This window comes from Lathamus discolor, chromosome 16 (assembly GCF_037157495.1).
Source record: "Lathamus discolor isolate bLatDis1 chromosome 16, bLatDis1.hap1, whole genome shotgun sequence".
Lineage (NCBI taxonomy): Eukaryota > Metazoa > Chordata > Aves > Psittaciformes > Psittacidae > Lathamus > Lathamus discolor.
In genome coordinates, this window is record NC_088899.1 from 2,191,393 (window position 1) to 2,203,122 (window position 11,730).

Here is an 11,730-nt window from a genome sequence, read left to right on the forward strand (position 1 = left end):
ACAGGCACCGAACCCCCTTTCCTCACCACCACCCACACCATAAAACCCTGAATCTTGCCCCCAGAAGGACCCTTTGCTCTCTCCAGCACGACAGCAGCATCGCTGCACCCCAGACCCAGCCGTGTTCTCACTCCGAGAGACCCAACTCTTGCCACATGTCTAAAAACTCTAAAATGGCCTTTTTTCCTTCTTTCTAAACGTGCGTGTTATGGGTTTGGAATGCAGGGTGGAGGAAAGAAACGAGGGGGTTTAAACTCGGGGTTTTATTTAACTGCAAGTAACTAAATCAGTGCCCGCTCTGCGTCACCGCAGAGAGAAATGTTTAACTGAAACCCCAAGGAGGCTCAAGAAGAAAGAAGAAAAAACACCCAAGAAACCAAACTGGCCTCGGAAAAGGAGTTTAAAAAAAGAAATGAGTGAATAAACCCTCGGTTCCTCAGTCCCTGAGGCTTTGCCAGGGCTTTTTATGTCCATAATGAGCACAGGGACACTGCAACTGCGCTTCCCAGGGCCAGCCCAGCGAGTCAGGGTCCCGGGTGCATTTTGGTGCTGAAAACCCCAGTCCTGAAGCTATTTGGGGGTGCAGTGGACACCCGGGACTGGATCCTAGTGGATGCACCCCGTTTGGTGTCCAGGGCTGGAAGATGGAGGTTGAACCATGGGGTTTTAGCAGGACGACTCGCTTCGCCAGCGGATGTGGCAGGACTTGCAGAGGAGGTGGTTGTCCAGGGGGTAGCACCCGTCCTCCGTCAGCTCTGGTGACAGGGGTGTCCTGCAGCTCTAGGGGTGAGAGGGAAAAGGGAGGACACATGTTAGGGGTCCCGTGCCATGTTGCACCCTATCAAACCCACCAGCACTTGGACAAAGCAGCAGACTACATGTAAACCGGGAAAAGCTGACGTTCTCCTGGCCACACACATTGTCCTTTTCACCAGATCTAGTTATCTCCCCGTCACCGCCCCTTGCAAGATAAACTGACGGCACCCGCGGTGCTGCTAACCCCTGGGCTGTGCTTTACAAAGGCTCACTACCAATCCCTTGTGCTTTTGGGGGGCACCATCGGGGCCGTACCTCACAGCAGTAGCAGCTCTCGTGGAAGCTGCGTCCCAGGCACTCAATCTTGTAGGTGTCCTTGTCCCCGTGGGGGATGATGGGGCGCTCACAAGCGCTGCAGACCGCAGCGTATTTCCTGATGGGAGCAAACGGGAGCGGCGTGAGCACTGTGGGGTGGTGGGGACAAGCTGAATGTCACCAGCGCTGCCGTGCTCATGCTCCCCAACCTGTAGAAGTCGGCCACGCAGTACACCTCATCCTGCTCGTCCACAGCAAAGCTCTCGGCGCCGATGGCCCGGCCGCAGGCAGCACAGCAGAAGCAGTCAGGATGGAAGCCTTTGCCCAGGGCACGGACGATGCGCTCTGTGATCAGCCCCTCGCACTTGGCGCATTTCTCCAGTGTGGCCTGAGGTGGGGGGGGACACACAGACCCCAGCTCCCACCTTCAGGGACCACATCTCCTGCCACCCCCCCGAGGGTGCTGGCTGTCCCCATGGGAGGACGGGTACCTGGTAGCAGGCATCGCACATGGGGCGCCCATCCCTTTGGTAGTAGCGCTGCCCAGCCAGGAGCCGTGGGCACGTCCTGCAGGTAAAGCACTCAGCGTGGTACTGCTTCCCCATCGCCTCCACTGTCGGCTCCCGCGGCCCCAGTGCCTTGTGGCAGAAGGCGCAGATGTCTTCGGGAAGAAAGGAGAGGGGTTTGGTGCTGCGTGCCTCAGTTTCCCCAACTGAGGACAAGGCCTCACAGTGCAGCTCCATCCCCACCTTACCTCTGGAGCTGTCCCTGTCTGGGTACCCTTTCACATCCCGCTGCTGTGGCTTGCCAGCTTGCTCCTGGCAGAATTTGGGCGGCCTCAATTCAGCAGGGAGGGCAGAAGGGGCCTGGTGGGTGCAGGAAGACAATGGCACGTTACACTTACGCCCTTGCATGTGGGGAAACTGAGGCAGTGGTGGGATGTGTCCTAACCTGGAGGGTGGTGGGTGCTGCAAGGTCCAGTTGCTGCAGCGCCGGAACCAGTGTCTCTGCAGACAAGGGCTGGGGAGCTTCAGAGAGGACGAGGACCGTCGGGGATGAAGGCACAGGGGCTGCTGGGCAGGTTTCTGTGGCAAAAGCTAGATGTGGTGGATTTAGGGGGGTCCAAGAATGCCCCATTGCAATAACGCCCTGACAGCTTTGCAGCAATGCTCACTGCACCGACCTGCCCCAAAAGCAAACGCCACCGCGGCTGAGGGAACAAACAACGCCGATAAGCACCCGAGGATGGAGAGCAAACACAGCCTGTTCCCAGCAGCCGGATCCATTCAGGAACGGGTGCAGGGATTTGGGGAATACCCCCCAAAACCCCCCACATCCCCTCTTGCCTGCACACACATCCCTTAATGCAAAGGAGACACAAAGCATCTCTGCACCATCATCTGCCCAGCACCGTTCGCAGCCCCCAACAGCCACCACTCACCTCCATTGGGCAATGCAGGGGGCCGGGGCAGCGGGGTCCAGGGGTGATGGGTACCTGGGACCATGTCCCCATCCGGCTGCAGCTCCCGTTGGGTTTTCTCCTTGGTGGCCACCTCCCTCCGCGGTGGCACCAGGGTGATGAAGACCGATGACACCATCCTCTTCTCCGCTTTCCCCGGCAGCATCGCCGAAAGCACGGACGGGCCGGACCTGGGTTCGGTTTTAGGGGAAAATGAGAGAGCAAAACCTGTGGGCACACCGGGAGCTCCCGAGGCCCTGCTGCCCTTCAGCCTCAGCCCGCCTCCCTCCTCGCCTTCCCGGAAAGGGAGAAGGAGCGAGTGTCCCTGTCCCACGTCACGGCAATAAACAGCCTCGTGCCTGGGAGGACACAGGGTAAAGGGTCCCGGGGAGGCAGCAGCCGAAATCTCCCGTTTTCATGCCCTTGTGGCCAAACCCTGCCCGTTCGCCTTGCAGGCGTTTTAATCCCCTTTATTCCCTCTTTTTGCCCCCCCCTTGGGATTAAGCTCCTGGTAAACAGCAGAAAAATCTCACTTTCCCTCTTAAAAATGGGGTTGTGATAGGATCTCCTTTTGCAAACCCTTTTTGGGAGTGTTCCCATGTCCCCTGGCTTCCCATTCCCTCCCTGCTTACCCCCATTTCCCTGCTAATCACTCCCAGCTCAGGGCATCCCCCCCTTTAGCTTTGCAGATGGGAAAACTGAGGCACGATGCTGCACATCACCACATCCCCCCATCACCAAAAAGGCCCCCGAGCATCGCCCAGCAGCACAGGCAGGATGCGCCTGATCCCGATAAACCCCATTCGGGCAGGAAAAGCACTGTTTATTCAGCTTCCCAACGGGAAAAGCAGCCGGGGCGAAGCTTCCCCTTCCCAAACTGGATGGTTTGGGGGGGGGCAGGGAACCCCGAGGCTTTAGCCAGGAGCTGCAGCAGTGAAGATTCATCCCCTTGGTGGGTTGTCAGCCTGAACAGTACCTGTGTGACGAGTTGCCAGGTCTCATTCCCCGTGCAGGGTGGCTCCGCTCCCCCAAGCTCCCTCTCACAGGCGCCAGTGCATCCTTTTGGGGGGCGGACGGTCCCCCTGCGGTGGGTGCAGGGCTTCGGGATGCTCACAGCGGTGACTTCAGCCTCTGACTCAAGCAGGGGAAGGGATTAGAAAGGGAACTCAAACCCAGCCCAAGCGGCTTCGCTCTCACCCTCCCCGCGGGCGAAACCCCAAGCGGGCTCCAGCACCGCCGGCCTTGGCCCTGCCGCTCAAACCCTGCCCGCGGGAGCCGGCGCTGCTCCTCCTCCTGCCCGGCAGCGCTGCAGGGGAAAAAGGGGGGGAAAACCGGTAATAATGGTGAAAAATCCCCCAAAAGTGAAAAAACCGATCGCCGGCGCTAATGGGAACCATGTGCTCAGCGCATTCCTCTTTGTGCCGGGGCTGACGGGATCCCGGCGGCCCCATCGCGGCACCCCCGGTTCCCCCCCAGGCAGGGGCTGTCAGGGTGGTCGAGGCTTGAGGGGTGCAGTAATGGGGTGAGCCCCCCCCCATTTTATATGGGGTGCCCTCCCCCCCCTCCTTGCACGTAGCCCTGTCCTGGTTTGGGATGGGCCATGTTGGGAAGGGCCTTCCCGGCTTCCCGCAAGCATCGTCCCGAAATCTCCTAGGGTGGGAGGCCAGGTGGGGCCGACAGGGATGGGGCCACTCATGGGGCAGCCGGACATACCCCCAGAGGTAGGAGGGGACACGGGAATCCTACAAGCGACCCCCAACTCTGTCCCCTGCCCTGGGAACCTCTTGGAGAGCACTTTGAGGACACCTAAAGGAGAAGGGACAGAGTGGGGGGGCACAGCCCGGGGTGTCCCCTGGTCCCTTTCCCAAGTGGCCCCACTGTCCCCATGTCCCTTAACCTGGGTGGCCTTGCAGTCCCCCACAACCCCATCTCCCACCGGGCCCCCCCATAGCCCCTTATCCCCTGTATGGCGGTGGCCCCACCATGTCCCCCCCAACCTGAGACCCCCAGTCCCCTTCCTGAGGGTGGCTCCGGCTTCCCCTGTCCCATCCCAGGACGGCTCTGCAGCCCTTCACCCATTACCTGGGGGGGTCCCTGTCCCCTCCCTGGGGGGTCCCCAACCCCATACCTGGGCTGTCCCCTACCTGTGGGGGTCCTTACGGGGGTGGGGGGGGATCGCTTGCCCTGAGGTGGCCCCACAGCCCCTCAGCGGGGGGGGTCCTCTCCCTGTCCCCTACCTGGGATCCGGTGCGGGTCCCTCCGTGCGCTCCGCGGACGCGCCCGGTGCGGCGGGGGCAGCGGGGGGGCAGAGCCGCCCGGCATCACCGCCCCTTCCTCCCTCCTCCTCCTCCTCCTCCTTCCTTCCTTCCTCCTCCCCCCGCCTGCCCCACTGCGAGTGGGGCGCCCAATGCACCCTAGGGGTGTTGGGGGGGATCCAGAGCTGTACGGGGCACCCTGGGGTGCCCCATAGGTACCTAGCGTGCCCTATAGGACATGGGGTGCCCCACAGGCCCCCCGACTGCCCCATGCACCGCAGGGTACTTCATGGACCCAGGGGTGTCTTCTCACTGCCCCCTTCACCCCAAGGTGACCCATAGCCCCTCGGGTGCCCTGGGATGACCCGTGCCCCCATCCCCACACCTGGTTGTCCTATGGATGCCCCCCCCCGTTGCCCCAGGCCCTCTCAGGTTGCCCCATACAGCACTGGATGCTCCCAACACCCCCAAGGTGCCCCATCCCAAGGATGCCCCATGTGCCCCCTGTATCCCCAGGATGCCCTGTAGATCCCTGTACAGCCCCACATGTCCTGCTGTGCCCCCTTATGCCCCCAGGATGCCCAGTACACTCCCAGAACACCCCACACCACCTCTGTGCACCCCTCTCTGGCACGGTGGGAGCTCAGCTCACTCTGCCCATGGATTTTGCTGGAAAAACCTTTATTTCCCGAGATTTACAAGCCTTTGGAGGCCCCTGAACTGCCACAGTGTGGCCCTGCAGCCACCAGGGCCGGGGCATCCATCAGCATCCCAGACCCACAGTGGGACCAGGGAGCAAATCCCCAGCAGTGCCATAACCTCATGGGATCCCCCCAAAACAGGGGACACGGGAGTCTGCCCCTGAGCTCCCCCACCCTGTGGGATGGGGTCCAGCACTTCCAGGAGCCCTTTTTCCTTCGTCCCCATGGGGGATCTGTAATGGGGAGGATTCGGGGGGTGCAACTGTTTTGAGGAGCCAGGCAAAGCCACTTTGAGTCTCTGATGCCCAGTTACACCCTGTGTCCGTCAGGATGCCTCCTCTGATCCTGATCTTGGCTGGCTATCCAACCGAGAATGCTGGGTGAAATCCTATGGGAGATGGAAGGAGAGAAGCAGAGAAGCCCCTCACCGTGGTCTCAAGGCTGCCACAGTCCCTCACTGCAGCGTCGTGGCGGTGTCACCACCTCACCTGCCTCCAGCACGCCTCCAGCATGACACGGGCATGGAACAGGCACCACAGCTCTCCCAACAGCGAGATGAGGATGTGGAAGATGTCAACCCATTGCCCAACGGTGAGGAGGAGGATGAAGAGGCCGCCCATCCGCACCAGCACCGTCTGGAACACCGGCCGCCTCCCGCTGCTCTGCTGCGGCTCCTCTGCAAGGACACGGCCACCACAGTGGGACCCTGTCCCTGCCCCACAGCCAGGGACTGACTCTTCAAGGATGCTACAGATGCACCATGTAGGGACGTACCCCCAAACCCCCCATAACTGGGGACCCGGTCTCCTTCTCACCTTGCATGTAGATGATCAGCAGCGTGTAGCAGATGGTGAGCGGCGTCCAGAAGCGGATGGCCTCCCCCGTGGAGAGGAAATCCCGGTTGATGAGGGCTACGGCAGCCAGGTCCGCCACGGTGAAGGTGATGGCCAGCGCCTTGCGCAGCAGGCGCGGGATGCGGTGCCCGGTGCTGAGCAGGAGGATGCAGACGCCGCAGTACTGCGCCCGGCTGTGCAGCTCGTACAGGGTGCAGACGTGCCGCGCCAGGCGCCGCGCGCCGCAGGCCAGCAGCCCCGCCAGCCCCGCCGCCAGCGCCAGGTTGCAGGTGCCATGGGGAGCCCCTTCCAGCAGGAAGCTGAGGCCGCAGGACACGCCGCAGCCCAGCGAGTACTGGCACAGCAGGTAGAGCTGGGTGCTGTGGGAGCCCTGCGGGAAGGGACGGCACCGTCAGCAGAGCAGGGAGGGATGTGTGGATGCGAGGGGATGCAGGGCTTCCTCCATGCTGCAGCATCCCTGTGACCCCCCGAGCGCTGCTGGCAGCAAGGGGATGCACAGTTGCAAAGACATCTGTCCTCATCCTCCCCACAGATGTTGCAGAGCACTGCTTGGCTGCAGGGCAAAGTAGGATGCATCGCTGCAGACACACAGGCATGCAAAGTGATGCATGGATTTCTCCATGCCACCCATCCTCATCCTCCCTGCGGGTGCTGCAGAGCTGCAAAGGGATGTATGGCTGCAAAGCAACGAGTGGTTTTCTCCCCGCTGCAGCCCCCTGTAGACCCGCAGATGTCACAGGCATCAACAGGATGCATGGCTGCAGAGATTCATGCATGCAAAGCAGTGCATGGTTTTCTCCATGCCAGCCATCCTCATCCTCCCTGTAGGTGCTCCATGCAGCAAGGGATGCACAGCTGCAAAGCAATAAGTGGTTTTCTCTATGCCGCAGCCCCCTATAACACTTCAGGCATTGCATGCAGCAGTGGGATACATGGCTGCAGACATGCACGCATGCAAAGCAATACATGGTTTTCTCCATGCCAGCCATCCTCATCCTCCCCACAGAGGCTGCAAAGCAGCCCGAAGATGCCCAGCATCCTCCATGCCCCAGATCCCATATGTCTCATGGGTGCTGCAAGCAGCAGGAGGATGCTTCACTTCAGGCATACCACAGCCCTCGTCCTCTCTGCAGGGGTTGCAAAGCCACACACAGTGCATGCCCCCTCCCCATCCTCCCCAGGCTGCTGCAAACCCACAAGCGAGGCTCAGTTCCACAGCCCCCTGTGCCTCAGTTTCCCCCGGGGCCCATCTCACCTTGCCGAGGGAGAGCAGGGTGGACACGGCGCGCAGGGAGAACTCCAGCACCACCAGCGCGGCCACGCGGGAGCCCACCAGCGCCAGCAGCCCCGTCAGCACCAGCACATGCAGTGGCTCCAGCACCCGCCGCTGCGCCCGCATCGCCTCCTTCTCCACCTGCCCCTCTGGGTCACTGGGGACAGCGAGGGGGACACTGAGCTGGGCGGGATGACCCCTTCCTCCTCTGCCGCCCAAAAGTGGGGTGACAGCCTCGAGAGCTCCCCCGTGCTTTGCAGCAGGGAGGGTACAGCCCTTGCCCTGCCGCTGCCAGCACTCATGAGTGCTGCGAGCTGCCCTCCCCAGTAGTGGATCCCAAAGGCAGATCCATCCCAAAAACCCCTTACGGAACAGGGAAAGAGGGGCTGGTGCTTACTTCAGGCACTGGATGTAAAGATAAACCTTCAGGAGGCTGCAGAGCACCGAGACGGCGCAGGCACCCACCAGCCCTGCAGGGAAAAGGCAGCAGCAGGTCACCGGTGTCCCTGAGCCGTACCCAAGCTGTCCCCATGGACCCCCGGGGGCTCTCACCTTGCAGCAGTGCATCCAGCAGCGCCCAGCCCCATGTCAGCCCAGGCAGCCACGACCCCAGGGAAAACATTCCGGATGGAGAGGAGCCACAGCAGAGCCAGGGCCCGGCTCCAAGGTCCAAGGGGTGGAGGCTGGGAGCCTCCCCCTGGCTGGTAAATCATTGCTGGGGCAAGTGAGGGCAGCTGGAGCTCAGCTCCTCCAGCCAGGGCTCCAGCTGCCCCATGGAGGGGAAGATTAGGGTGGAGAGAGGGAAGCAGCGATGGGATGGACACTGGGGTCTGTGGCGTTTTGATCCCTGGCATCACCATTGTCCTTTCCAGCCTGATGCAGAGCAGTGTTTCAGGTCCCCCTTCCCTCAAGGCTGAGAACGCTGGGGCTGTTCAGGCTGGAGAAGAGAAGCTGCGTGGAGACCTCAGAGCAGCTTCCAGTGTCTGAAGGGGGCTGCAAGGATGCTGGAGAGGGACTCTTCATCAGGGACTGGAGTGATGGGACAAGGGGTGATGGGTTCAGACTGGAACAGGGGAAGTTCAGGTTGGAGATAAGGCAGAAGCTCTTCCCTGTGAGGGTGCTGAGGCGCTGGCACAGGGTGCCCAGAGAAGCTGTGGCTGCCCCATCCCTGGCAGTGCTCAAGGCCAGGTTGGACACAGGGGCTTGGAGCAAGCTGCTCCAGTGGAAGGGGTCCCTGCCCGTGGCAGGGGCTGGAGCTGGAGGAGCTTTAAGGTCCCTTCCAACCGAACCCATTCTATGGTTCTGTGATTTACACCACCCCAAAGACCCCGAAACGACGCCAAAAACTAGAAAAACCCCTTTATTGACGGGTGCAGCGGGGCCGGGACCCATCCTACGGCCCCGGGGGCTGCTGGTGCTGCACCATCTTCCTGAGCTCCTCCCAAAAGAAGAGGCTGAGGACGGTGTGCGGGCCGAGGCGGAGGTAGACGGCGCCGATGCCCTTGTACAAGCCCAGCAGCCCCTCTTTGCTGGAGATTTGCAGGATACAATCCAAAAACCCCCGGTAGAGCTTGCCCTGGGGAGAGAGGAGCCCCTGTGGCACATGGATCCTGGGAAGAGCCGTGTTCCCCACCATCCCCTTCCCCAAATGGCCTTACCGTGCCGTCGGCATCCACGGGCTGGTTGTAGAGCCGGGTGCTGACCACGTCGAAAGGCGTCATCGTCACCGCCACGGCCACGCCGCTCACCATGCCCCCCGCCAGCACCGCGGCCCAACTGCCCTCCCTGAACCACTGCGGGAAGCGCGGGGCATCAGCTCCTCCCACCGAAAACAGGGAATGGGGGGGGATCATTGGATCAATGGCTTCCGGATCCCGCGTTGCCCCTCACCTGGTGCTCGCAGACCCAGTCCTTGGCGGAGGCGAAGGTGGCGAGCTGCGCGGCCGAGCCCACCGCCACCCGGGGCACGGCGCCCGTCACCCCCCGCCACAGCCCCGCCACCCCGTGCTGCCTGTAGATGCTCTCGAACGCTCCGGAGATGCTCTGGGAAGAGAGGAAATTGGGGAAAAATGGGAACAGTGCATCCCTTCCAACAGCAGCCTGCAGTGGGTGAAGGGGGCTACAGGGATGCTGGAGAGGGGCTCTTCATCAGGGACTGTGGGGATAGGACAAGGGGTGATGGGTTCAGACTGAAACAGGGGACGTTCAGGTTGGAGACAAGGCAGAAGCTCTTCCCTGTGAGGGTGCTGAGGCGCTGGCACAGGGTGCCCAGAGAAGCTGTGGCTGCCCCATCCCTGGCAGTGCTCAAGGCCAGGTTGGACACAGGGGCTTGGAGCAAGCTGCTCCAGTGGAAGGGGTCCCTGCCCGTGGCAGGGGTTGGAGCTGGAGGAGCTTTAAGGTCCCTTCCGCCCAAACCATCCCATTATCCCATGATTCTAATCCCACCCTGGTGCAATTTCCCCCCCCTGCCGTGCAAAACCCCCTTGGTGGCACAAAGCCACCGTGGCTCTGCACGAGTGCCAGCGGTCCCGCGGGGTGCCCAGATCCAGTGTCCCAGCTCCACGTTCCTGTCACTCCCTCCCTGTTCACCGTTATTTATAGCATTGCTACGGGCCAAACAGCAGCTTTCAACACCCAAAATAGCACCGTCCCCACCGGCTCCTGCTGTGTGCGTGGCCACGGTGCCACCAAATCATGGGTACCCCCCCCCCCCCCCAGACCCCACTCCTCACCTCATGATTGTGCTGGTGGCCCACAGCCACTGCTGACAGTGTCTGGGCTTGGAGGTGGGTCTTGACCTGGGGGGGACACACGATGTGGGTCACAACCCCCCCACATCCCCACCGGGCCACGCTGTGGGTCCTCCCCCATCCCTTCTCAGCAGCTCTCGGGGTGTTCGAAGCCCCTCGGCAGATGTGGGGTGCCCCGATGTGGTGCCAGGCAGCACCTCCGGACTTTGAGCCCCCTGTATCCGCCCTCCCACCCCGCAGCAAAGGGACCCTGTGAGCGCTCACTGCAGCCCTCGGAGCTCTGCAACCCTAAAAACCAGGGGGGGAGGAACACCCCAGTCCCCTTATGAGGGAGTTCTCTGCTCACATTTCCAGGAGGGGAGGGATTTGGGGAAGGGGGAGTTTCCATAAGGGAGGGGGGCAAAGCATGCACAAACCAGACCCTCCCTTCGAGGGGTGAAGCAGCGCAGGGCGGAAGGGATGCACCGAGCGCTGTTTAGAGGCTGCAGCCAGCTCTATTTGGGGGGGGGGGGGGGGTGCTGTCCCCACCCCCCCCAAACCCCCCAGTTCCTCCCACAGCGGAGCAGAGGCACTCACCAGGTACGCGGGGCTGCCCACGAAGGCTCCCACCGCCCCGGCTATGGCTCCGGCGGCCACGGTACCGCCGGGGTACCGCGTCCAGCCGGCGTCCTCGGCGTGCGAATAGCAATAGAAGCGGACGCCGTTCATCAGCCCCTGGTAGAGCAGGCTGGCGGCCAGGCCCTTCTGCAGCCCCCGCAGCCCATCGGCGCGGCACACGGCCCCCAGCGCCCGCAGCACGCCCCGGTACGGCCGCGGGTAGGTCCCGGGGGGCTGCAGCTCGCCCTGGAGCTGCAGCCGCGTCTTGACCACCTCCAGCGGGTTGGTGAGGACACAGGCCAAGCACCCGGCCGCGGCTCCCAGCACCAGGTCGGTGGCCGGCGGCACCCCCCCGGCTGGGGAGCCCCCTGAGACGCGGGGCCTGCTCGGGGGGGGGTAAGGGAATTCATGCAGGGAAGCGGAGGGGACCCCAGGGAAGGCTGCGAGGGCCCCGGCACTCGCCGCCATGCAGCACCTGCCCGCAGGGATGGCCCCAGGCTCCACCTTCCCCCCCCAACTGCAGGGCAGCACCGAGGGGAGCGAGCGCCGCCTCCTGCGAACCAACCCCCCCCAAGCGGAGCCACCCCCAATTTGGGGAAGGGATATGGGGCAAAGGTCAGGCCTGGGGGGGGGGGGGTGTGCCCCCCCCCAGCCAAATCCCAAATCCCGGCTGGGCGTCCTGGTCTCACGTGACCCGGCGATTCCCGACAGGGAAAAAAGGGCCCTTTCTGCGGAAAAGCGAAGGGATAAAAGCGGCGGGAGGGGGGGCC

General features: G+C 62.6%; 3 protein-coding genes across 5 annotated transcripts; all 3 read right to left on the reverse strand.

The window, feature by feature from the left end:
- Positions 1-248: 248 nt before the first annotated feature.
- FBLIM1 (filamin binding LIM protein 1) lies at positions 249-4,421 on the reverse strand. Of its 2 annotated transcripts, none has more exons than XM_065696843.1 (8): positions 3,507-4,421; positions 2,513-2,721; positions 2,023-2,168; positions 1,826-1,937; positions 1,563-1,732; positions 1,281-1,459; positions 1,072-1,189; positions 249-780 (listed from the first exon to the last, which is right to left on the reverse strand). In XM_065696843.1, exons 1-8 carry the CDS (start codon positions 3,530-3,532, stop codon positions 667-669), a joined length of 1,074 nt encoding a protein of 357 aa, XP_065552915.1. In that variant the 5' UTR covers positions 3,533-4,421; the 3' UTR covers positions 249-666. The 2 variants fall into 2 exon arrangements, with proteins under 2 accessions (XP_065552915.1, XP_065552916.1); XM_065696844.1 differs by having other exon boundaries at positions 2,023-2,156; positions 3,507-4,420.
- A 1,028-nt stretch (positions 4,422-5,449) lies between these two features.
- TMEM82 (transmembrane protein 82) lies at positions 5,450-8,249 on the reverse strand. The gene is made up of 6 exons (XM_065696847.1): positions 8,166-8,249; positions 8,011-8,083; positions 7,596-7,770; positions 6,302-6,710; positions 5,975-6,162; positions 5,450-5,874 (listed from the first exon to the last, which is right to left on the reverse strand). The coding sequence occupies exons 1-6, from the start codon at positions 8,233-8,235 to the stop codon at positions 5,812-5,814; spliced, it is 978 nt and encodes a 325-aa protein (XP_065552919.1). The 5' UTR covers positions 8,236-8,249; the 3' UTR covers positions 5,450-5,811.
- Positions 8,250-8,504: 255 nt separating this feature from the next.
- Positions 8,505-11,498, reverse strand: SLC25A34 (solute carrier family 25 member 34). 2 transcript variants are annotated; one of them, XM_065696846.1, is made up of 5 exons: positions 10,940-11,498; positions 10,346-10,411; positions 9,504-9,656; positions 9,272-9,406; positions 8,505-8,642 (listed from the first exon to the last, which is right to left on the reverse strand). In XM_065696846.1, exons 1-5 carry the CDS (start codon positions 11,426-11,428, stop codon positions 8,505-8,507), a joined length of 981 nt encoding a protein of 326 aa, XP_065552918.1. In that variant the 5' UTR covers positions 11,429-11,498. The 2 variants fall into 2 exon arrangements, with proteins under 2 accessions (XP_065552918.1, XP_065552917.1); XM_065696845.1 differs by lacking the exon at positions 8,505-8,642 and adding an exon at positions 8,956-9,189 and having other exon boundaries at positions 10,940-11,495.
- Positions 11,499-11,730: the final 232 nt, after the last annotated feature.